Source organism: Mustela putorius, unplaced genomic scaffold, assembly GCF_011764305.1.
Source record: "Mustela putorius furo isolate JIRA1106 unplaced genomic scaffold, ASM1176430v1.1 tig00003942_pilon_pilon_pilon, whole genome shotgun sequence".
Lineage (NCBI taxonomy): Eukaryota > Metazoa > Chordata > Mammalia > Carnivora > Mustelidae > Mustela > Mustela putorius.
In genome coordinates, this window is record NW_025422087.1 from 15,339,261 (window position 1) to 15,365,142 (window position 25,882).

Genomic DNA, 25,882 nt, shown 5'->3' on the forward strand with positions numbered 1-25,882 from the left:
GTCCACCCAGCAAAGAAAGCTCTCCTAACAGTGCACATTCCAGACCCGCCCTCCTCCCCAGCTCCTAGCTTTGCAGGAGCTGGCGTCCCAGGGACCTGCAATCTTGCCAGCTCAGCCTTGGTTGGCTAGCCAGGGATGGAGGTACCCTTCGCTCAAAATGGAAATGTTCCTAACACTCCCTACCAGGCAGGGCCCATAAAGGCTCCATCTCTGGTCTGGAAGGTCACTAACTTGGCTCCTCCTTCCTCCTCCCTCCTGGGCTTCATCCTCTTAAGAACTAAAAATAATAAAGGAGGGCTAGAGGAAACACAGAGGAGTGGGGAGAAGCGGGGGATGGAGGGAGAAGGACACACACACGGAGACAGAGCGGGGGGGTAGAGGAAAACCTCTGAACGCACAGAGGCCTCGTGCACCTCTCACACCAGGAGCCAGGCTGCGGGGCCTTGGGGGCTGGGAACCAACAATAGGAGGAAACGGGGAGAGGCCAGGCCAGGAAGGGCCCTGGGGTGGGGGAGGGCAGCCTCCAGTAGCTGACCTCCCAGTGGACAAAGCTCACAGGACAGAAGAGCTCAGCTTTTCCTTTGGGAAAGGGCACCCAGGGCTCTGCCCAGCTGGCGGGAGGGGGGGCACACCCCTGTGACACACACCAGGGCCCTTCCCTCCCTCAACCTCACCTATCCTTCCCCAGAGACCTTATTTTCACTTTGGTAAAACGCAAAGACACAAAGTCCATTTACAGAGGGTGGAAATTTCCTGAAGGTCCTCATTGCTCAGCAAGGAAGAGTAGGGCTACACAGCACCCCCCTCCCTTGCCCCTGGGGGTGGGGGGCAATTCCTCCCGGTGGGGGAGCCAGCCTGGCCCTACATTCCTGTTCCCACTTCTTCCTTGGCCTGGGGGCGCTGGAGGCCCTCAACCCCCTCCCAGCTCCAGGAGACTCAGCAATCTTAGTGGGGGCAGGCCAGCCCCACGGCATGCGCACTGCGCCAGGAATGGAATAAGCAGCTAATAGGTACTGAGTACGAGGGCCAGACGCCAGGCTCAGTAAGCATCATGGCGGTGGGACACCAGTGCCTTGACACACCGCACAGGGACTCTCGTTCTCCTAGGTTATGGGTGGGGACACAGCTTGTCCAGGTTCCACAGCGGGTGAGTGGCAAAAGCAGGATCAGAACCCAGGCATCCTGGCTCCAGGGTCTGCGACCTCCCAGCTGCATAGAGCCAGGAGGAGAGGCTGACATTCCTGGCTGGGGGCATCTGGTGGGTCAGCAGCCTCTTGCCAGCTCAGATGCAGAACAGGAATCCCACCTGCCTGTCAGGATGGTTTTTTGGATGAAATTCCCTGTGCGTAGCGCGGGCCCCAGACCCAGCATCCAGTAACCTAGTGATGTGATGACAGCACGCCTCCCACGGGAGGGGGCTGGTCTCTGAGTCCCACAGGGGGCGCCTCTCTGGGGGATAAAACAACGGCCGAGGCTCCATGTTGGCTCAGCGGACGTGAGCCGCATGTCCTGGGCCCCTTTTCTTCTATTCCGCAGCACAGGCCTTTGGATCCCTCCTCCCACGAGGGACATGCAGAGGGTGAAGGCCATGGCCGGCAGGAAGTGGGTCCCCACAACGGTCCCATTCCCTGCCTCAAAATGAACTCTGGGGGAGCTTGGGCCGACGGTCAACAGACTTTCTGGAAGTCCAGAAGGCCCAGGAGCTGCTCCTTCGGAAGCCTGGTGCTGGAGACAGCTGTGAGAGACAGCCTGGCCTTCGAGCCACCAGCCTGTGTCCCCAGCGGACACTCTGCTCCCCAATTCCCCTCCCCCAGGGACTATGGTCTAAAAGAAGTCTCTTTGCTTCTTCCGGAAGCCTCCACTAGGCAACAGAGCTCAGCTGCCCGTTTTTGTCCCACATGGGGGTATGACATTTAGACGGCCAGGAAAATGCAGGGAGGTTTTCTGTACAATGTTGAGGGATCTAAAAGGTCATCGTCCGTCCCTGCAGTTCTCAGAAGCACAGTGCTGCTACCAACAGAGCCCTCCTGGCTTAGGGGCTCTCACACTCTTGGGAATTTGGAGATACCCTGAGATCGAAACTCTTTGGGTTATGAATCAGAGACCACTAGACAGAGCAGAAGCTTTCCTCCACCTTCAGCTTGCTAAAATGTGACCTCACTGGGGGCATCTGCGGGGGCTCAGTAGGTTAAACGTCTGCCTTTGGCTCAGGTTGTGATCCTGCAGTCCTGGGATCGAGCCCCAGTCGGGCTCCCTGCTCAGTGGGGGAGCCTGCTTCTCCCTGTCCCTCCCCTCGTGTTCTCTCTCTCTCTCTCAAATAAATATATAACATCTTTAAAGGTTGCCCTCTCTGGGCCAAGGATGTTCACGGACACAATACTGCCTTCTAAGTAGCTTCTGAGCATCCAGAAAGTGCTCGTAAGAGATTTGCAAAGGGGCTTAGTCTGGGCTAACTCCGAAGCCAGATTTTGGGAACTCCCAGGAAAGGAATTTCTAAGACGGAAACTTTTCAGGAATGCCACACGAGAACTTCCACGCAGCATCAAATATTGAGCTGTATTTAGGAAGTATTTCTAAGCAAGCAAGATGCGTTGGTACAATTCATATTTCTGACAGAGCCCACGGATTTGCCTGGGGTTAAGCAGTGGTCAGCAAACGGGAATGTGGGCTTGCAGAGATGATGGTCAGAAACCCAGAGCTTGTTTCCAAAGCAGCACCCAGCCCTGGATCCCTCCTTGAGTCCCCCAGCCTCCTGTTACCTCCCGGAGCCCATCAGGACAGAGCTGGGCTCTTTGGAGCTACAGTGCATCTGTTCACGCATTCATCACTGCAGGCACAGGAAACAGGTTGCTGAAAAGACGCAGCAGCGAACCCCCAAGTATGAGCCAGACTCATCAGCTCTCAGAACACAGCTGTCCCCCGGGTCATCTTGACGTCTGTGCTGGTACGCGTGATTTTCATAAACAGACTGACTCATTGCCCTTCCCTGTGTGTCTCTGTCAACTGGGCCCTGAGTGCTTACTGAGCACTTTCCCGGCAGCCCGAGTCTGCAGGGAGAGGCAGGGAGTCCCCCGGCCTCCCAGTGCCAGAGAAGCCCAAGGTCCAACTGGAGGGCAGACCTGGGAGGTCCTGCCTCCAACCCCTCCCCTGGAGGCCTGCATGGGCCAACAGCAGGGGGGGCTCCCACCCTCCCCAAGCAGGGACACCCACATCCGTTGGCTTCACTTTTTGCTTTAAGCTACAGTGAGTTTGCATTTAGTTTATATGGAGATAACTTACAGCAGCTCGCATGGGTTTTCCCAAAGCTGCGGGGGCTCCTGCCTTCTCCAGCTCTAGCGTCACAGAGCAGAGGGCCAAGAAACACAGCCCTTGCACTGTGAGCTACACGACAGCCCCCTGCAGAAAGTTATTTCAGATTCCTCCCTCCTTCCTCCTGACTTGCGGGCAATAAAGCATGATTTCAGAGACGTGAGTGGGTCATCTGAAACATCAATTCTGGAAGGCTAGAGGCTGAGGACCGGACTCTGAGTAAATCTTTCCTGCCGAGGGCTTTGGCCCTGAATCTGAGGAGCTAGAGAGGCGCTTGGAGGACGGGCTGCTCCGGGCAGACAGGGCGCTCTCTCCCCATGCTCTGGCCATAAGCAAGAGGCAGGAGCTGAGCAAGCGCAGAGAGCAGCCCTGGTGTGACCCACACCTGCCATCCGCTGGGTGTCACGCGTGTCCTGGAGAAAGATAGAGTGGCCTCCCTGAGGTGGGAAATCTGTCCTCCCGGCGATTGAGAGCTACCAGGAAGGACTCTGTCCCACAGAGAGGGACTCCGGAGGCTCACCGAGGCTCACCGTGGCCACAGACCTCTGGCAGGCTCGGCCCCTCAGAGGCCTCTGGGGATGGCCCACATTTAGGAACTGTGACATCGCTTCTAGGGAACAGGACCAGCTGGCTGGCTTCTTCCCCTTAACTTTCAAGGCTATTCTTAGGGCACATCTGTCTCTGAGCGAGGTCACTAAGGAAAAACCCAATTAAAGAAAATATTTTCAAGCGGTCGTCATTTCAATCTTGGGAAAAGGAAGCAAGGCACTAAACCAGTAAAGAACCCCAGAATTCAGGGTGACCCAGGAGGAGAATGGAGAGTATGTGGCCTGGGAATGCGGGTGGCTGGGCTCTGCACGGAACTCTTGGCCAGCAGGTCGTGAATGGACCGGCAGCTTCGAAAACTCTTTCCTCCTTCCCTCCCCAAGTCAGGTCCGCTCCCTGCCCCACCTGGGGGAGTCGGGTCAAATTCCCCTCAGCCCTCAGTCGGATCCAGAGTACAGCCACTTAGCGACATGTGACCACATGATGTGGCCCAGAGACGCTAGCCAGAAGTCATGTTCTTTGGCAACAATTTATTTTTTTCGAAATTAGTTGCTGACACAAATGAGGACATTTCACACAAAAACTCAGATCTCCAACCATCTGTGCGATATGTGGCCTACCGTTCGGTGTGGCATCCCTTACGAGCTAGACCTCAGAGGACACCTGGAGATGGGTCACCAGACCCACTTCCCACATTAGCACCTGCCCAGCACCTGACAGCAGGTTCGTCAACCCGCTGGATTTAAAGGCAAAGAGGAAGGGGATGGGCCGAGGATGGGCTCAGGACCTCTGTTGGTCCTAAGTAGTCCATGTGCCTGTCCCGTGAGTGTGGACAGACCTGTGACCTACTGCGCTGAGCTCTGTTTCTCCATCTGCACAAAGAAAGGAAATGCACAGCACTCTCCACGCCTCAGACCTCACAGAGGATGATGTAGGAAAGCAAGGGGACACTCTGAACACCTGACTGTACCATATGCAAGGTAGGACACTGGCCATTCGGGGCTAAAAGATCCAAGTATAATGCCTGAGGAAAACTGGCCTCTCTAGTTAGAAGATTCTGGGGAGAGGCGAGTGGGGCAGTGGAAGCCCACGACGCAGCTCAGTGGTCACCAAAGGGAGCTGAAATAGAAGCCGGGACTTCTGAGCCACCCGAGCACGCCGCCACAGTGGGGACTTCATTGTCTGCTTGCCAGAGAAGTGGAACAACACTGAGTCACAGCTGAGCAGCGCAGGCCCTCACTGGCCTCTGGCCTCTGTCCCCCATTGGTAAGAGCAGAAATTAGAACCGGGGCACCAGCCACTGGAGACTGCCAGCCGCGGCCCGGCCTGGGACGGGAGACATGATAGCGTTGGACTGGGCCAGGGGGAAGCCCCGTGTTACATGTTGGCCATAAAACTCAACAATCAATGCCAGGGGCAAACTGGAGGGATCCATGCCTCTGAGTATCCACAGCCCAGCGGCCAATACCATGGATGACCCACGCTGCCAGGCAGGCCCTCTACATTTCAGCCTCAAAAACTTTCTAGAATTTAAATCTCAGCATGTCAATTTCAGGCGCCTCCCTGCTTTAAACCTTTGCAGGCGGGGCGCCTGGGGGGCTCCGTTGGTAAAGCGTCTGCCTTTGGTTCAGGTTGTGATCCCTGGGTCCTGGGATCGAGTCCTACATTGGGGCCCCTGCTCAATGGGGAGCCTGCTTCTCCCCCTGCCTCTGCCTGCCTCTCTTGCTCTCCATCTCTTGTGAATAAACAAACAAACAAACAAACCTTTGCTGACTTCCTGAAAGCCTTCAGGATAAAGACCAGACTCCTACAGATGATCCTGGAGGGCTCTTGCCTGCCCCTCCAGGCACCACCGCCCCCCCCACCATACTGAAGAAAAACCACCTGTTTGCTGAGACATATCAGACTGCTTAATGCTTCTGAGCCTTCTGGACTATTTGCTCTGGCAGAGACGCCTCACAAAATGTGCCCAGAGAAGAAATCTTCATCCTTCAAAACCCCACCCAGGCATCACCTCCTCCTTGTGCTTTCCTCAGACCTCACGTCCCTTAGCCTGGTGCAGAAGCAAAGGGACCATATCCCTTCCATGGTCCCTGTGCCCCAGACCTCGCATGTCTGTGTGCTGCATGTCTCAGAGCAGACTCACGTGACTGGGTTGTACTGCAGTGTCCCCTCCAGTGGAGGGACTGTCTTCAGGACATCAAAAGGCTAGTCCACCCTGAATCCCTCGGCCCCAGCACACTGCTTTCTCAGGCTCAGGAATCAACCAGGGCCTAGTAACTAAACCACTGGGAGCCCCCCCCCAGACTCAGCCTGGTCGGGAAGACAGAAGTGGAGTCTCACCAGAATCCCCAACCCAACCCCGGAGTCTGACTTAAGGTTGGGGGGATGGGGTGAGGAGGGTGTTCTGAGCCAGGGAAGGAAGGCTCACTTTTGCCCAGAGGTTAAGAGCTCAAGGCAGTGGCCTCCAAGGACCAGCACTTCAGGGAAAGAGGCAAATGCAGAGAGCCGGCAGCAGAGAGGAGCGGGGCTCGGGCACACAAGGAAGACAGAGCCCCCCAAAAGGCATCCAGGGAGATACTCTGCACATCAGAGCAAGAAGCCGCTGGAGTTTGCACCCCCATGCACCCAGACCACGGCTGAGCAGACAAGACTCGGGTCTCCCCACACCCAGGCTCACGCTGGCCCCACACCCAGGCTCACGCTGGCCCCACACCCAGGCTCACGCTGGCCCCACACCCAGGCCACCTCCTTTCACGAGCTGTCCCTCCGAAACTGCTGTGCCCCTTCCCTGCCCCAGTTTCCTGGCCCTATCCTGACAGAAGCAGGCCCTGGGGCTCTCTCCTGAAACCCCAGATCTGATGGCTCAGCTGCCTCCTCTTTGCACTTTGCTGGTTGGGATGATTTGCACCCATTCAAATCCCACAATGTGTACGGTACGGGGTTCCGTGCTGTGTCCTGGGGAGCCACAGTCCACGGGGCTGAGTAACTGTACAAGAGGGTCAGGACCATCAGTGACCTTACAGAGGCCCAGGCATTGGGCCACGGGGACTTAGTTTCTTTAGGAGACGGGAACTAGATTAAGGAAGCCTTTGGGAAAAGGTGGCACTTAAGCTACACTGTGAAAGGCAAGAAGAGGCGTGTCTGTCTGTGTAATTTTGGGCCTGGAGAAAAAAGCTTGAGCAAAAAAACAGAGAAACAAAAAAGGCCCATATAGGGACGCCTGGGTGGCTCCGTTGGTTAAGCAGCTGCCTTCAGCTCAGGTCATGATCCCAGCGTCCTGGCATCGAGTCCCACATCGGGCTCCTTGCTCCGCAGGGAGCCTGCTTCTCCCTCTGCCTCTGCCTGCCACTCTGCCTGTGCTTGCTCTTGCTCTCTCTCTCTGACAAATAAATAAATAAAATCTTTAAAAAAAAAAAAAAGGCCCATATAGAACAGCTTAGCTCAGCACCAAGCCCTAGGCCATTTAACCTCAGAGGCAAGCAATGAAGAGGGCAAACAAAACTATAACGAAATGTTATCACCAGGAGCTGGCAACTGTGGACGAACACACACCCACCTGCCTTCCTTCCCCGTCTCCGAGCCTCCTGATTCTATACATCTGCTGCATTAACTGTTTTATTTTAATAATACATGCGAATTTCAAATTCCCAGCTGTGTTAGCTATCCTTAATCACACCACACGCCACCCACTTCAGGAGCTCTCAGGTGTGAAGTCAGCACCCCCCACCCCCCGACGAGATGCACAGGGAGACTTCGTGCTTCGGGGCAAAGTCACAGGATTCGGAATCTGTTGCAGGGGGCCCCACTCAGCACGGCTGGCATCCCCTCCAGAGTCCCCTCCGGAATGTCCAGAGCAGGCCAGAAATTGATGGTGGGAGCACAGAAGACAGACCGGGGCTCCCTCTCTCTGGCCTGTTGGTCAAGGACACTCTTGCAGCTTTAGGGACGTTTAAAATTTCTCATCAGCAGCAATGTTGAATCAATCCCGGAGAAACAGACGCAAGGACAGGAGGATAATTTCCGGACTTACGGAAAGGGGCAATTGGTGAATTTCTGCCATGTTCATCTTCATTTTTAAGATGGTTTCTCTTTGTATTTCCCCTGCTTCCATGGAAGGAAACTATTCAAAATTAAAATCAATAAGAGGTGCTCTGCAGTCCGCTATAAAGGAAGGCAGTCTGGCAAACCAGCTCTGTCCACCAAACATGAACAGGCAGAGGAGATCAGGTCTTAGGAAGTCTGACAAATGTATAGGAGACTCAAAATAGAAACTAGAATGTTTCCCACAGACCCATATATAGGCGTGATTTCTCCCTTTCTCCTAAACATGCATTATGTATTTAACAAGTATTATACTGAGTGATGTAGAAAGTATGGAATCGCTGTATTATATGCCCCAAAATAATATAAACCTCTATGTTAACTAGACTGGAATTACAATAAAATTCAATCAAAAAAATAACAAGTACTAGATCTATTACTATCCTCCCTCACCATATACAGTTGTTTTGTTTTGTTTTACCAGCATGATTAAATATACAAAATTCAGCAGAAGAAAATTTCACTGTCTGCAATCCTTTTCTGGCCATCTTCATTATGTGCTTTATTTCTTGATTATTGCTGAAAATAATTTTGTCTTCCAGGAGGGAAGAGTGTTAGAAAAATCATCCACGCCAGGTGCCAGGTATGCAGGATAAAACCACTGGTTCAGCATCCCGGATGAGATATCAGGTGGAGAACAGAAGGTGAGACTTCGGGAAAGAAAACCCAGCCAATTTCCTAAACTGACAGCCAGGCTAATGTCCTGGGGCCACAGTCCCTAGAATAATGGACAGAAACGAGGGAGCACAGTACTAGAGCTTTCTTGGACTATCCAAAATGTAAAACGTCTAAGGATCAAAGGCAAAAAAAATCCACCAAACCAAAGTAAAAGCCAAATCAACTGGAGAAAGTATTTATAAAATATATTACTGTAGAAGGTTTAATACCTTTTGTATATAACTCAGGGGTGAAAAAACCCCTCAGATGCCAAGAGATAAACTTGGCAACCTACACATAGTGAAAACAACAGTGTGTTCTTTCCCTGTGAAATTAGTGAGAAACCAGAAAAATAGTAACAGGAGGGCTCAGGGGCGGGGAGGAGGACACACAGGAAGGACCAATACCTGCTGGTGACCCTCAGGAGGAAGCAGCCCAGGGATGTGTGTCGAAGGCCATCAAAATCCCTAAATCCTTCATGAGCTATTTTTCCTCTGGAAATCTACTTAAGGAACTATGGAAAAAGTTACAAGCACCAAGATGTTAATGATGCCATTGTTTATTTCACAATAGCATTGAAAATAGCCTGACGCCAACAATAGAGGAATGATCAAGTAAATCTCAGGCACATCCTTGGTCTGATCATTAAAGTCCTTAGCCTTAGAAAGACACATGGAAAAGTCTGTATTAATATTCAGTGGGGAGAGGGGTGGGGAGAGTGGGAGGAAGCAGGATAGGCCATAAAACACGTACAGAGCTAATTTTTTAAAAAAGATTTTATTTTTAAGTCACCCAACACGGGGCTCAAACTCACAACCCTGAGACCAAGAGTCAGCACGCTCCACTGAATGAGCCGGCCAGGCATGCCGGGCACCCCGTCGGGTACATGCTTTTAAAAGGCTGGGAGGAAACACACCAATTTGTAAGAATAGCTATATTCGTGTGCACGTCTGCATACCATGTTTATACTGAGTTTTTTTTTTAATTTTTTAAAAAAATTTATTTGACAGAGAGAGCAAGAGATCACAAGTAGGCAGAGAGGCAGGCAGAGAGAGGGGGGAAGCAGGCTCCCTGCTGAGCCACATGCAGGGCTCGATCCCAGGACCCTGAGATCACGACCTGAGCCGAAGGCAGAGGCTTAACCCACTGAGCCACCCAGGCGCCCCTGTTTATACTGAGTTTGACAAAACTATTTGGTCTCTGGCTCTGATTTTTTAAGCTATTTATTGTACTATGCTGTACAAATGAGGAAGCACCCTCAAATCTTTTTGAATTAAAACAATACATATTGACCAATTAATTCGTAATCAACAGAATCGTTATGTTTAGTTATGATGGTAGGATTACAATGATGGACACCCTACATTGTCTTTACATCCGAAACATCTACAACACGGTTAGTTTCTTTTATACAATTCACGGAATATACATCCAAAAACAAACAAACAAACAAACAAACAAACAAACAAAAAAACAGGTGATGTGAATAAATTCCTGCCCCCTCCTAACTGTCCCTTCATCTGATGGAGAAGCAGCGCTCTTTTCCCTTTTGTGCAGGTTCCATGAGGTCAGGACGGGACACTGTTCCGGAAATGGAACCCCGCAGAATTCTAGGAGCCCAGGAACCTGAGCGGAGGGGGTAACAAAGCTGAAAGCGTCCTGTGATGGCCCTCCCACTATTCACATAGTACCTGCTGGCCCCAGAGGGCTAAAAGGAATATGCAGAACCCTCCCACCGAGAAGACAAAACTGTGAGCTCCTCCAGGGCAGAGCCGGTGGGATTCATCCTTGTCCCCAGCTGCAAACACGGGGCGAGAGAGAGCTCAGTAAATGCGTCTGCTAAGGGATCACTGTCCGCACTGTTGGACCGACGTACAGTGGGCACAGCAAAGTCCCTGACAGTCCTCTGCGGAAGGATGGACAGACAGACAAACATGGTCCATCTGGGGGCAGCAAGCATTTCAAAGAGCCTCGGCTCTTCCCGATCAAGGGATTTTCCCGAACCCTACGCATGGGTGCAAAGCTCTTCAAGGCGGTCTGGAGACTCTCGACACAGCCATAGGGCAACACGAAAGGCACTTCGTGTACATGATACGTGGCATATGTTTCGAATCTCTCGTCCTTTCCGCTCCGTCCTCTCGATCCGCACAAAGTAGGAAGCACCACAAGCCTGTGTGCAATTTTGATTTCCAGCTCGGCTAGAGCTGTAGGGAGCTCCAGCTTCATCTGCCCAGTGAGCTCTGCCAGGTGGGCTTAGAGACCTGCTTTTCTATTGTTCTGTGTAATGATGTGTACAGCTGAGGCACAGACACAAAGAGGGGCTTTACTTCCCGTTCTGGCTCAGTCATGGTGTCAGGTGGAGAACAGAAGGGGAGGGAAAGGAAAATGCAGCCAATCTTCCAAGGTGACAGCCAGGCTAATATCCTGGGGCCACAGTCTCTAGGTAAAAGAAACGAGGGAGCAGAGAGTCAGAGGTGGGATCACCACATGTGCCTCAGCTCCACTGCTCCCTCCAGCTTACTGGCCAGCCCCCCAGAGCCAGGGGCCCTCAGTTCTGGGCCATAAGAAGTTTGTCGTGCTGGAATCCATGTTTTCAAAGGCTCTGAGCAACACGGTGAGGGGCTGGTGGTAGGGGGATTCAGAAATTCTTGTGACCCAAACCAGCCCTTATAAATAGGTCTTTAAAGCACTAAGGTATTTTTAAAGATTCCTAAAATTAACAGCCTCTCTTGCAACTTTTTTACTCCCCCTGACACCCCTCCCCCCCGCCCCTTGGCTTTCAGTTTCTTTAGAATCCCTGTTTGCTTCCTTCTCCTCCTGACCTGACCACCAAGTCCCACTCTGCTCCCCTTGCCGCTTCCAGAAAACCCGCCGCAGTATCCCCTGCGGGTCGTGCCCAGGAGCCCACCGTGTCTGTGCTCAGCAGTTCACCCACATGCCTCTGCCCGCCCCCCGCCTCCCCCACCCCTCCAATGAATGACTCAGTAGTCTGACTAACTTGACTCCAACCCAGCTCCCCGCCAAAATGAAGCTGGTTGACAAAACACCTTGGTGAAAGACGCACCTGTCCCCATTTCCAGGGGGGGCACTGCAGGGTACCCTAAAGTCTTTTTTTTTTTTAAGATTTTATTTATTTGACAGAGAGAGAGAGATGACAAGTAGGCAGAGCAGCAGGCAGAGAAGAGAGAGAGGGAAGCTGAGCAGAGAGCCTGATGCGGACTCAATTCAGGACCCTGAGATCATGACCTGAGCTGAAGGCAGAGGCTTAACCCACTGAGCCACCCAGGCACCCCTACCCTGAAGTCTTAAAACCACAGAGACACAAGCTCAGTCCTTCAAAACCGTGTGTGTGTGTGTGTGTGTGTGTGTGTGCACTTAAAGACAAGAGAAAAAACAAGGAACCCAGTGAAGCACTCAGGAGGGAACACTCAGCTGTCGCCGGTGTTTACCACGTTCCACTGGGTGCTGAGGAGGATGTGGTTACTGTAACCCCAGGAGGGGAAACGCTCACTTGAAACAGGAAAATGGAACTCTTACAATTTTCCACTAGCGGCGTGCAAGAAGCCACCACACTTGGAAATGCTTGCACAAACACTCCCCAGAGCCAAGGGCCCAAGACTCCGTGCAATTACCCCCAAACCACAAAGCACAGAGCAGGGCCTGGACACAGCTCTGCTCTTTTCCAGAGACATCTCAGCCCTTGGGAAAATGCTTAGCGTTGTTCCCCTCAGCCTGAGCCAACGGAGGGGCCAGGACCCTTTCTGGAAGAAAGGGTCAGAGGACCCAGGCTGGAGTCCCAGCCCAGCCATTTACTAGCTGTGGAAATTACTCAACCTTCCTGCTTCTGGGTTTCGACTTCCTCTCTACGAACGGTGATATTGTTAACCGCTCAGCTCACATCCTCGGTTGTTGTGAGAGTCATACGGAGGAATAAGGCATATAGTCGGGGGGTTCCAGAAGGCTTTCTCGAGGGCTGGCCTCTGGCTCCCCGCTCATCCCTCAGCTCCGTCTCCGCGGGACTGCGTCCTCAGCTCAGCCTGCTGAGCCTTCTTCATAATTCAACCCACAGTTCTGCAGAACGGCCAGCTGCCTATAGCGTGTGCTCAGCGGAGTGTGAGGGCGAGCAGCGGGGAGCACTCAGTGACACGGGCCCCCCGCTCCCACATGCTCTCCAATCCCAAGACCAACCAGCCTTCCCCTTCAATGACTAATTTGCCTGCTCGGAGGGTCAGGCCGGCTCTAGCTCTGAGTCATAGTTTCCATTTATTAAAATGAACATCTGGCTGCCTCCCTAATGCCTTGTGTACACAGACTTCTGGCCCATGCTCACCTGCGAGGCAGTCTGATGTCTAAGGCAACAGGGACGGTGTAATCACGGCCTCCCCGTGCTCTGACTCTGGCCCCTGACCCCGGCCCCTGACCCCGCATGACCTTGAGCAGCCTGCTCACCCTTCCCAGACCTTGGCTTCCTCATCCGTAACATGGGGATGACAACCAGACGGCCCCGTCCGGCTCCCAAGGTTACAGTCACAACCACGGGAGGAGGACCCAGCTGTGAAAATGCTTTGTAAGCCACAGACAAGGACCAGGTGCCGGGTATCTTGCATAAGTGCCTTGAGAATCAGCCCGGAACCTGAAGATATTTTAATTTAATCCATTCACGAATGGAGGTCCAACCTTGATTTAAAAAAAAAAAAAACATTAAGCTAACCACCCAGAGGCATTCTTAAACAATTTCTAAGTAAGTTTATCCAATCAAGTCACAAAAACAAAACCTTGGAGTGCTAAGTACGCTTTCAGACTTTTTTTTAAATAGGGAAACTGTAATTCTTCCACTTTTCTTCTTCCACACATTTCTGCTTTAGAGCCTTGAAAAGGACGGATCGAGGCGTCCTGTGTTGTGTTGTAAGTAGAGCTGAAATAAATGCGGTCTCGCAAGTCCTCTCTGTTCACACTTCTTTGCCCAGAGCACCTCAGCTGCTCCTTGGCCAAATCTGCAAACCCTCCTTTCCTGGCCCCGGGGGGCCGCTTTGGAAGCCCAGAGCTCTGTTTTCCTCAAGTCTCGAGGCCAAAGGCATCCCCACCATCCTTCCAGGAGGGTGTTACCCTCCGGGAGGGAGAGCAGGAGTTTCCAGGACACACAAAGGCCTATTCTGCTCACAAAGGATATTTACCAAGTCAGTCCCACAAGAGTTTGCCAGGATCCCGGTGCAAGAGCAGAACTGGGACGGGCCTTCTGATTCACGGCCTGGCAGATCTACCCTTGTCTATTATTAGCAGCCTAGGCAAGATGCCACCGGGCTGGGGAGAGACCTTTGTGTCAAGGTAGAGAAGGCAAGAAGAGGTATGTGTGCAGGAGAGAAGCAGGAGGAGCTGTCTGACGTTTCCTCCAGAGAGGGAGGAAGGGGGAGAAAGTGTGGGGGGTGGGGCTTCAAGTAGTCACTCCTTCCTTCCTTCTCTAACCTCATTTGAGCCTCAAACAAGCACCCCCCCCCCCCCCGCCACTCCGCCCAGACCAGAAACCCTGGAACTCAGCCCCACATCGCAGTGGCTCGAGGAGGCCAAGGCATGGGCTCCCACTGTGCCTTCTAGGCCCGGCTCCTCACGTGGTTGCCCACCTGCCCACCCGGCAGGGCTCTGGGCCGCCCCCGAGTCGTTAGGATGGAGGAGTAATGAGAAACAGTGGGAATGCCGAAGGAGCCCTTCCACACAGGGCAAAATCCAACCAACTGCAGCCCAAATGTGCACCCCCACCGCCATTGACAGAGCACCTGCTAGGTACACCGTCCTCTCTCCTTCACAGAAGGGGAGGTATCGTCCTCGAGTTACAGATGCGAAAACAATCCTGGGGCAGCTGCCCAGGAAGAGAACACGGCTGGCGGGGATTAAGAGGGACGGAGGAGAGGGGGATTAGCGTCACCAGCGTACATGTCCCCACGGGGCATCCCACGTGTGCACCTGCTAGCCCAGGCGTGTACAGGCATTACTCGAATACTTGGGAAAACATCAAATGAAGGAATTTAAAAAAAAAAAAAAAAAAAAGACATGCTGCCAGTCAGGAGGTGGGTGTCTGTTTCTAAACGGATGGGTCCACCTCTATGCCTATCCAAAGCCGACACCGGGCATGGAAGTTGACAAAGGTTATTTGACTAACATTCTCCATACGAAAAATCTTGCAGAAGAACCAATCCCCCAGTGACCGTTACTCAGCATGACAAAAACAGTCGCTAGAAAACAAAACTGAACGACAAAAAACGAAAGCTTGCCATCACATGGACTTCGGCCTGTGCATAGAAACCGATGTGGTGGTGCAAAACCCTAGACTCCCACCCCAGAGGGAGTAAAGTATAAACCATGGGCAGATGCTTGTGGAGAAGGGAAGGGGCCATGCCTTCGTGGGAACAGCTAGCCCAGTCTCCTGGTTAGAAACCTGGAGACCTCAGGCGGGCTTGTCCCATCCATTTCCCCGTCTACAGAATGAGCTTGGGACACTGTGAGACCCCATTAGATGGTTTCTAGGTGTTTTTTTTTTTCTTAAAATCAGTATTTGTCTATTCCAAAATGAGCTAGGCCGGGCTAAGGCTTTGGTCAGGTTTTTACATGGTCTGCGCACCTCACAGTGCCCTTCTTCCAAGCTGCTATCCAGAAGGAGGTTTCTCATGTGACCCGTGAGGTCTTCCAGGAAGTAACAATGAAGGAGTTAATCCTCCCAGCAAGAGACAGACAGCAGGCTCAGAGTGGATGCTGGAGAGAAGGGCATGCCAGGGGACAAGTCCCAGGGGGAAGTAATATTGACAGACCAACAATTTGGAAAGGTGGCTGCCTAGAGGACAGACCAGCAGGAGCGGGCCCACAGGCAGGCCGAGGCTCCAGGCCAACTTCTTCAGGGATCCCTCCATGTGTCCCAAAGAACTGGGCGCCTCTCCAAGACAGAGCCCTCTGCCTCTCTCCCTGCACTGACTTGCTGGTGTTTCCGACTAACAGGGGATGGGGGTCAGTATCTACTTAGAATTTTACGAGATGTCGCTTTGTTGCCATTTGTAAAAAGAGTTTAGAATGTACCAAAATTCCAAATAAAACTGTCCTTTTGCAATGTAACCTCTCCCCTTCTCTGCATTGCTTATTATAAATCTCCAATCGGAAGGGGCGGTCCTATTCTGTGCTCTTGGAGTTGGGGAAAGAGCCTAGCTTTGGGGAAGAGCCCGGGTTCTTCTGGGTCCCAGGTCTGCAGCTAATTCCACACCCCCTAGCAAGTAATGTCACTTCTGAGAGTCAGTCCACAAAACGGAAGGATTAACCACATTAGCTCACAAATAATGGCTGGCCCAGAAATTCCGTGGTTTGGGATAGTCTCAAAAAAGGCTGAATTGTGGGGACTGACCCGCATTCAGATTTTGCTTCCCTTTTGAAGTGGTTTTTAGGGAGAAAGTGGATCAGAGAACGGACCTTTTCTTCCTTATCAGAATGACACAAAAGAGTATACTTAAAACTGCATTTTGACATGAATTTTTTCAGTGCTTAGAAAAAATGTCTAACAGAGTAAAGGTGATTTTTATTTCTTTGTGTTTTCTGGATTTATCCAATTATCTACAGTGGACATACAAAGTGTTTTGAACAAACTCATGAGTTATTGTGTTAAATTATATTTTGCTGCGGAGAGAATGAAGGAGAGGCTGATTTCTGATTTCTGAAATCCCAGTCTTCACCAGTGTCAAGTGTTCGTGCTCCAACCAGAGGAGGGTTCATCGATTCGATGAACCGGAGGTTAAGGGGACATGTGGGAACCCCCAGATCTTGGTGCTTCCCACTGAGCTAGACACCTGGGCCCCGCGTCCGCGCCTGGGACCGGCTGGCTCCGGGTACCCACCACCTCCTGACCTACGCAGCTGGTTGGAGGTACCAGGACCGGGCCGGAAACCGAATTCGGAGCAGGGAGGGCGCCCAGCCCTGCCGGTCCCCATTCCCCGAAGCGGGGCGGGGCGAAGCACGAGGGGCGTGGCAGAGCGCAGGAAAGCTGGACGAAGCGGCGAGCAGGGGGCGTGGCAAGCTCGGGGAGGCGTGACGCGGTGCAGGGGGCGTGGCGAAGGACGGAGCAGAGCGTGAGGGGCGGGGCCCGCATCCTCCCGACCCCTGAGAGAGTGCTCTGCTTGAGATGTGTTATTTCTTGAGATCTGAAAGGCAGCACCGACGTTTTAAATCCCTTTTGGCAGAAGGTGGAACGGAGGTAGGAAAGACTGAGGGCAGCCGAGTCTGGGCAGGAGGTACAGAAACTCTCCCCCGAAGAGACAGATGGTGGTTTTAGGGTCCTTGTCCAGGAACAGAAGGTGAGCGCTCCCCTGCAGACTGGACTTCACCATGAGCCACTGTGCTAAGTTACCCACGATTCTTTGGCGTTAAAAAGGAAGCAAGATCTCACACTTTGGGGCGGGAGGACAAAGGGGGCCCAGGCCCTTCAACAACGACATTGGTAAAGCAGACAGCACCGTACTAGGAACTTTTCCTGGAACAGGCTCAGCTTGGTTGAGATGCAGTCAAGCCCAAGAAAAGACAGATGGAGGGAACCACTGTCCAAGAGACATTTTTAGTGCCTTCTTTTCCTTGAGGATTCACTCTGCCCTCCTACCTTGAAACCTACTGGGCACCAGAGCTAGCCTGTCGGTGGGAGAAACAGAAAGGGGAGACGTTGCTCCTCGTGCTGGGTGAATGCAAGACCTCACCCCTCCCACCACACACACACACACACACACACACCCTGCAAGTAGGCTAAGTGGGTGTGTTTCTCCATAGCCTCAAGAAAAATCCCCAGATAGAAAGTGGTCAGCCCAGGACTGAAGGTCTTGGACCTGTCACCAGAATTCGCCCAGGATGGCAGGATGATTTCATGCCTTGGTGACCTCATAGCCGTGCACCGTGGTCCGAAAACTGACTGTCTGCCTCCCCTCCCCACCTTAGACCAGGGGGTCTACTGAGAAGGTCTCAGCCCATGGGCTGTTGCTGGTTCCCTGGCAGAAGCTGGCTGGCTTTCTTCCCAGCCTGAGGATCACGCTCTGGCCTAGAAAGGGGCTTCTGCTGCTCAGGAGCACTCATTCACCATGGGGCTGGCTAGCAAGTTTCCTACAGCAGAGCATCTTGAAAATGGGAAGGAAAGGAAAGGGCAGGAATGCCCGTTGTGTTGGGCACATACGGTGTGCCTGACACTGTGCCAGAGCTTGAATCCAAGCTGTCTTTACACCCCCATGGGCAAGAGCGCAAGAGGTGAAGTGTAGAAATGGATAAATCTGCAGCAAAGATCCAAGCGAGGCCTCTGCCTGATGTCAAACAGCCATTCCCCAACTGCCTGCACCACACAGAGGAACTCCACCATCAAGGTGAGAGATTTGATTTAAAAATTATGCAGGCTTTTATTTTAAAATCCAGTTTGCATAGCTTTGCATCGTGTGCATCTGGGTCCATGCTTTGCCCTTTCCCACCTGCAATATTTAAATGCCACAGCCTAGGCACTGAAAAAGGGTCAAGTGAGCACAGGGCTATTCGCAGACCATCTTTTGGCAAGCCTGCAGAACTCAGCTCTCCTGACGATACCTCACTTCCCCCTTCAAAACAACTGTCCATATCCTAGCCTCTGTCACCCAGGCCTGGGCTGGGAGTTCAGATACCGCTTGAAAACTCACAGGAAGAAAGACACCATCAAATAAGAACTCATTGCAGAGCTATCTGGAAACAGTTTGTAGCCAGGTAGGCAGGCCACCCAGAAGGCTGGCTGAAGGCTCCCAGGCAGGTGCCACCATCTTTGTTACTGAAAGGAGCCACAGGAACACCACCAGCTAGAGACGGGTGGGTGTGCGCAGCAGTCAGTAACCTCCGCTACACACGTGCATCACCTGTGGGCTTTCCGACCGCTGCTCCCTGGGTCCCGCTCTCAGATTTTCTGACTTAAGTGGTGGGGACTGCAATCTGGCGTAGGATTGGTGAAGGCCCCCACACTTCCCAGGGTCCCACATGTTTCGTAGGGGAGAACCACTGGGCTGGTGTTTGGTCACAGTGACCCCAAAAGAACCAGGAAAAAGTGAGTAAACATTCAATAAGCCACGCGGGGTTCTTGAGAACAGAGGAAGCCCCAAGGGACTGCTGTTGATTGGCAGTGACCAGCAAGGTAGCAAGGGAAAGCAAAGAAAGGTTTTTGGAGCCAAGGAAACAGAAGTTTGAATCCCGGCTGCAGCACTTGGCCCAGTGTGTGACTGAGGCCAAGCCGCTGAAAGGTTCTGAGCTTTACTTTCTTCATCTGTAAAATGGGGGCAATAAGAAATCCCTCACGGGACTGTTTAAAGAACTAGCCATCCCAGGATGCTGCCTGGCACGTACTAGGTCCTTGGTGGATGCTGCCAAGGACTGTGAACAACCACATGCACTGGGGCTTAGCCCATGTTTGGTCTGAAGAAGAGGGAGGCCGAGGGCTACTGCGCTCTTCAAAGGGGACCCTGGGAGGGAAGGAGAGTCACACTTCCTTGGGGAGGAGCTGTGCAAACAACAAAAAGCCAAACGTGGTGTGGGAGATGGGCAGGGCAGGAACTCAGCCTGCACAACACTCCAGATGTGGTTCCCCACCCCCAGTCCCCTCTCCACATCCAAGATCTGCCTCGGGAGGAGGTGTAGACTTAGAGAGAGTCTAAGTGCTTTTGGCCACAGCTCTACCTCCCAATGTGGGTGGTAATTAAACAAGATTGTGTCACCCCAAACAGCTCTGCCCAAGACAGGTCTGTCTACCCCGGGACTCACGCCCACGCTCTCCCTCCCACTCAGCCCTAAGAGGCTCTGCTGGCAGCCCAGTCCCAGAGGGGCACACACCACATGGCAGCATGGCCCCTGTTCCCTATGAACACGGACCAATCTGGTGGTAGAGCTAGAACTTGGGAATCTGTGACAGGTGTCCCAAGGCAGAGAGGATGGGGAAACCCAACTCCGGAATAGCAGCTTCCTGTTGGTGCTCCAAGCAGCCCCAGCACAAAAGACCCAGATGCCAATGTGGGACTCTTTCTTCTTTTCCTTTCTCTCTGTTCTCCTTTCACAGTGGTAGGCTTAGGGGATGCTCAAAAGAACCCAGTGAGGCAGGTGACGGCAGGGGCTGAGATGCCCCGACTCACCAATAAAAAACACAGAGGCTCAGCAGATCTCTTGACCCTTGCTCAGGGTCAAAGCATAAATGGGACTCGAATCCATATCTGCATGCCAAGAACCCACTGCTCTCCACCATGCAATGGCCCCTTACCCTCTGCCCATTTCTCCCTTGCTTGTTGTATGGTTTCCAAACTGGGAAATGGGGGGATGGAGGAAGAGGTGGCTGGTTGGGTTCTCAGTTCTAAAAGTGTGCACTTGGGTCACACATCATTCCTTCTTTTCCGTGCCTCTCGCTTACCCTCATAGGAGAAATGGCAAGCCACCTGGTCAAGGCCAGGTGTAGGAAGACTACAGTCCAACCATCAAGCTCCTCACAAAGTCTATGCCCCCAAGGGCAGCTTTCATCTGAACAACCTTCTTGCTGGAGGGTTTATACATTGCTGGTCCAAAGTGGAAAATGTTCCATTCCAGCCCAAGAAGGCACGGGGATCCTGTTGATACCCTGTGGTGTGCTGAAAAACCACCTAGCTTTCTGGTCTCTGGGAAATTTCCAACAGAAAGAATAAAGGGACCCAGAGAGAGGTAGCCAGCCCTCACCTTTGGCAAAAGGTACTGGCGCCAGCGCTCTTAGGAACAGGAGCAAGTGAAATGAAGGAGAACCAGCGTTAATGTTTCCCAGGAAGGGAATGTGGACAAAGAACAGCATCCCCCCACATCTCCCCAAGGAAGTCATGGTGACAGAAAGTCCTGCTCATCTGTTGCCAGGTGCTGTGCGGCCGGCCTGCCTGGCACGAGGCTCCAGGAGGCGATGAGCCCCAGCCTGGAGACCCTCGTCCTCTCTCCGAAGCCTGTATGGACTGCCTGCTTTTGGAGTCACAAAGCAGCCCACTGGTCAGCGAGCAGGGGAGGGGATGACAAAATGGAGCCGGTTCAGGTTTCTGTTTTGTTTTGTTATATTGTTTTTAACCTGACAGCGGTGCCTACAGATTCAATCCATACAAACCCGAAATCACTCCTGTCCCAGAACTGGGATCTGTCTGAGCCCACCTCGGACAGAGAGTCCTTCTCACCACAGAGGACGCTGGAAGCTATCCTCCCCGAATGCCTGAGGATGTTTTAAGAGGCTCATGCTCTTAAAGGGACATTGTCACAGGGCATTTCTTGTGCTTTTCTTGGTGCTTTCAGAAGGCAGCAATGGACCCAGAGGCGCAGCTCTGGGGTCAGAGTCCAGAGGCCCCAGGGCTCCCGTGCCACCCATCAGGTTGCTCCGCCTCCCGCCCTCCACCCCCACACGTGGAGGTGAGTACAGAGATGGTGCTGGAAGACAGGACTCCGCACCAGTCCTTCAATGGGAACAGCGTCGGAAGAGGTGCACCCCCAGGTCCCTGTCCTCAGTGATCATCTCTCTATGCCTAAATTTGTTGATGTTGCCTTCCAAACCTCACGTGTCCCCTTGTCATCCACAGGAGGTTTTCGTTTCCCAGGAGTGCCGCCCTCCAAAGTCCATTCGCGCTGTGCTCCATTCAGGACACCCGCTCTGGTCCGCAGGCCCCAGCTCCCCACCCCCTCCCCACGGCTCCCCCACATCCCACTCACCATTTCCCGGTCCCGCCACATTGCCTTGACTTTGGGCTGTGCGGTCTTTCCACCTGGAATCTTATTTCCTTCCCTGTCCAGTCACAGGAGTCCAAGCCCACACTGAACCCCCGGTTCGACTGTCCCAGCTTCTGGGACACAGTCTAGGATCGTTGCTGGGGAACCTCCCTGCCCGCCCAGGGCAGGAGTCACCCCTCCCTGGCAGAGCCAGGCGGCCCTGCCCCTGCCGCTCCGGGGCCCCACCATCTGATTGCACAGCTCCCCGACGGCTACACCCCCAGCTCCTCCACCGCAGGTCCTGGGGCTCGCTCAGCTGGAACGTTTAGCATGTGCAAGGTATTTAGATCACTGTCTGTAAAATGAACCAACGAAAAGTCCAAACACACTGTAGAAGCTTAAAAAAAAAAAATCCCCTTCTGGCCATGAGGCTCTAGATCTGGGGAGTGAGGGGCTTGCTTCTGAGCACAAAGAGCGCGAGGGGCTGGCGGGCGGCACGGGGGATGAGGTTCTCCCCAGGCAGATGAGCACGGGGTGGGGTGGGGGCTGAGGATGGTGTTGGCAGCAGGCGAGGAGTGGGACGAGGATGGAGAGGCACCAGCTCCCCATGGGCAAGGCTGCTGCTCCGGGCCGAGGGAGCAGTCCGGCCATGTGCTCCGGGAGGCCCATGCACACCTCTCACCAGAGAACTTCTGGAGAACCCAAAGGAGAGCCAGGCCGCAGGCATCCTGACCAGTTTTGTCCGCCGGGATGGGGAGGCAGCAGAGACAGGTGACCAAGGGCCCAGTGAACTCAGAAGCACCTGCCCTGGGATCAGCAATGGCTCTGCCGGCTGAAGATCTCCAATTCTTCAGCCGCCTAGAGAGTCTAATGTCACCTCCAGGCACCAGTGGTATTGACCAGAAAGGAGGTCATGGTGAGTGATCCAGAGACGGGAAAATCCCTCCAGGTTCACAGAGACACAGTTACGGAACTCGGGGCCCCTAAGAGCATCTCCCTAAGTGGAGCTGGGGGTCCACTTCGGGCCCCGGGGAACTGGGGACAGATTCTCAAGGTTCAGCCCATCCAGGCCTTCTTCAGCTTGGCGCAGAAACACAGAGCTTCCGCACCGCCCCTCCTTACCCTCCGAGAGGCCCAAGCCTCCTCCAGCCTATGGTGTGACGTGCCCTGCGCCCCAGCACAGACTGACGCCAATGTTAAACCTTGTTAAACGCATTGGCCAGGGAACTCTCCCAACCTCTCCAATGCGAAAAGGCCATCTCAGGGCGTGCGCCTTCTAACTAGCATTCCTTCTTGAAATGTAGCAGGTAGCTAGGCCTGGTGTCAGAGGAAGCCATCCCAAAGGGCCCGGGTGTGTGTCCAGCCCTCCCGAGGCTTGTCTTGGGGGGTGCTGGAGGCAGGTGTACACGGCGACGCCTGTCTGCTGTGTGCCACAATAAGGTCCCCATGGACCAGCCAGCCTCGGGCTGGGATGCCAGAGTGTGAACCCACAGGGAGCAGGAAGGCTTGGATGTAAAAAGGAATAACCTAAAAAAGGCATCTCTCCAAAGCGTCATTTGCACGTGGGCTGAAGTTAAGCTCAGCGTGGAATAAACCACACTCTGCTCAAGAAGGGAAGGCAGAAACCAGGGCAGGGTGCTGCCCCAGACTTAGGCCACGGGCTGCAGAACCATGAGCTCTCTGTGAAGAGCACTCATTCGGGGCCACAAGCATACGGCTCCCATCCTTGGATGAAAACAGATTTTTCACCCCCTGCCCACACAGGGCTGCCAGAAGTGGGCCGAAGAGAGGGGCCAGGAGGGCCTGGGGTCTCCTCTGCCACCAGCGCGTCACTCCCAGCTGCCAGGTTTCTGTTCTCCAGCTCAGCCGCCAGCCTAGGGAGCAGACTGCCTGGTGCGCCCAGAACAGCTTTATGCATGGAAGCCACTGGCACACGAGTGAGCTCAGAGTTCCCTGAAGATGCGGCCCCAGCAGATCCATGCACCCGGGGGGCCTGGACAGCATGCCAGTCACTCCTCAGCTTCAGGGGCCCCCTGTGTGTGGCCCTCTGTTCAAGGCAATGCAGACCAAGGTCACAAGACACAGTCCCCGCACCAACCTGGGGCACTCACTGACTCCCACAGGCATCTGGGTACAGGGGAGAGTGGTTCCATGAACCAGGTGTCTGCCAGGACCAGCAGGCCGTTTTTGCAATGACCTTTCCCCGACTCGTGTAACAACAAACAGCAGAAAGCCCCCAACCCCCTAAGCTTACCCTTGGATAAAGAGACCTAAAGTGGAGCTGTACCAAGTCTGGCCCAAGTCCAAGGCCAGGAAGGAAAAACATGGGCTCAGTGCTTCGGAGAATCTTAACTCTTCTGACAGCTCTAGGCAGTGAGTCAGAGCCCCTCTGAAATGGCAGACGGGGCCAGTGAGGTCACTATCACAAAGACTCCTGCAGCCCTTGGGGGGTCCAAGGCAAGAATGCACCCCCCTTTCTGTGACAGGTGCACTGCTGTACAGAGCTACTCCTGGAGATCCCAGGTTTTGCTAGCCTAGTCCCACCTGTTTGGGATCCCCTGTAAGAGAAAGAGAAGAGCCCCCCTCCTTCGCCATATTTGATATAAGATGGTAATAAGCCACAAAGGGAAGAGAGGAAGGCTCTTCCTCAGCAACCCAGGGCTAATGAAGCCCCCCACCGAGGGCAGCTGCCAGGGGGCCATGGGATCACATGGGCTACGGAGCTGGTGTCATGTTCCTTGTGCTGCAGCGCCCGTCCAGCCTAGGCTGGCGCTTTTAGGCAGGAATATCTCCTCTGCCTTTCAGATGTTCAGAAACCCACCCACAGGCCTCATCCCTGTCCTTCTCTCTGCCTGAGCCACAGACTACCCACGGAAGCTGGGGTGATCCACGGGTCCAATCACAGACACACGCCCTTGAGTGGGCTGGGGATGGGGTCCAGAGGGAAAGGTCTGAATGCGCTTTGCTTCCGCGAGCAACCATTAACCCCCCCCCATACCCAAGGCCTCCCTACCTCAGGGACATGTGCATTCCAGGCCCCTGGCTCACGACCCCCCACCCCCCAGTCTGCGTTTCTACCCCCTCGGGGCATGTTTCTGTGATTCGATCCAAACAGCCCTCTCCGAGCAGAGAGGTTTAGCTCTATGAAGATTCCTAAAGCCACCGGGATAGATGTTCTTGCCAAGACATCTGACAACTGGCCTATTTTTAAAGTTCCAACCAATAATCTTTTAAAAAACACAGCCAAGGAGACAATGACCAAAAAAGTAATGGGGCCAAGATGAGGTTTCTGTTTTCCAAACAAGCCAGAGTCTACCCATCTGAATATATAATAGTTTCCTCAAAGCGGTCCCCTTCGGAGGTCTTGTCCTCCATCCACGGAGCTGTGTTTGCTCAATACTGGTTTGCAAAGTCCTGTAGAATAGCCTTTGGTTGGCACAGAGCCTTGAGCATAATGTTCCCAAGTGTTCAAGTGGCAGCCCTACGGTGTGCTGGGTTCCCTTTAGGCCCTGGTGGTCCGGAGGTCAACTGAACATGACCTTTCCCGGCAATGTGCTCTGGGCAGAGAAGGGAGGAAGAAAGAAACACTGGATTTTTTTAATACGCACCGACTGGCCTGTGGGCTTTCAGTGTGTTGCCTTTGATACACAGACGCACAAAAGTCCTCTTCAACACAGAGATTGAGAGGCTGAGGGGCTGAGCACTTAGCCAGAGTCACCCAAGCTGGAAATGACAGGGCTGGAGGTGGCCTGGGCTGCCGCCCCACCCCCAGCTGCCCACCTCAGCTGCCCTCCCGCCGATTGGCTCAGGGGGGCTCCATCCGCCTCTGGGACCCCGGGTAGGAGCCTGCCACGTGTGTGTCCTATTCCGAGTCTGACATCCAAGTGCCTCCTGTTTACCTTTTCGTCAAGAGCCTTTCGCGAGCCAGGCGGCAGGGAGAGCTTCTCCAGATATGAAACAGGCCTCTTCTGCCCTATTCCCGTCAACGTCGACACACATGTCCCCAAACACATCTGCACGTACCTCACTTAGTCATAAAGGAGATCAGTCACCGAGACCAGTTCTTACAGGAGCTGAAAGGCAGGAGCAGCCCAGGTGTCCTCGCACAGAAGAGTGGGTGACCCGAGGGGGCCCACACACACCCTGGAATATTACTCAGCCACCAAGAGGAAGGAGGAGCTACTACTGCCGTGACACGGGGAAACCTCGAGGCCTTTGGGCCAAAAGCAGTATTACCCATTGTAAAAATAGATCCCGCGTGATCCCACTGTGGGAGGCATGTGGAGTCAGCCACAGAGTCAGGAAGCAGAATGGTGGTTCTCGGAGGGGGAGGGGAGGGTGGCTGTTACCCTGGGGCTGGGGTTTCTGTGGGGGGAGATGACAAGGTCCTAGAGGTTGATGGTGGTCAGGGTTACACAATGGTGAGAACACATGCAGCACCACGAAGTGCAGGTTAAAATGGCTAAAACGGTTAATTTTTTAAAAAAATGTTATTTATTTATTTGACACAGAGAGAGAGAGAGCACAAGCAGGCAGAGAGAGAAGGAGACACAGGCTC

At 53.5% G+C, this 25,882-nt stretch overlaps 1 protein-coding gene across 3 annotated transcripts in view; it reads right to left on the minus strand.

The window, feature by feature from the left end:
• Positions 1-25,882, minus strand: part of ITPKB (inositol-trisphosphate 3-kinase B) — an 88,152-nt gene that overhangs the window by 21,552 nt on the left and 40,718 nt on the right. Inside the window, exon 3 of one of the 3 annotated variants that reach the window (XM_045069618.1) lies at positions 9,775-11,055. The exons of the other annotated variants lie outside the window; for them this stretch is intronic. Coding sequence (XP_044925553.1) covers positions 10,969-11,055 — 87 coding nt within the window. The 3' untranslated portion in view covers positions 9,775-10,968. Of the gene's footprint in view, positions 1-9,774; positions 11,056-25,882 lie in introns of those variants that run through there. 3 annotated transcript variants of the gene reach the window in all.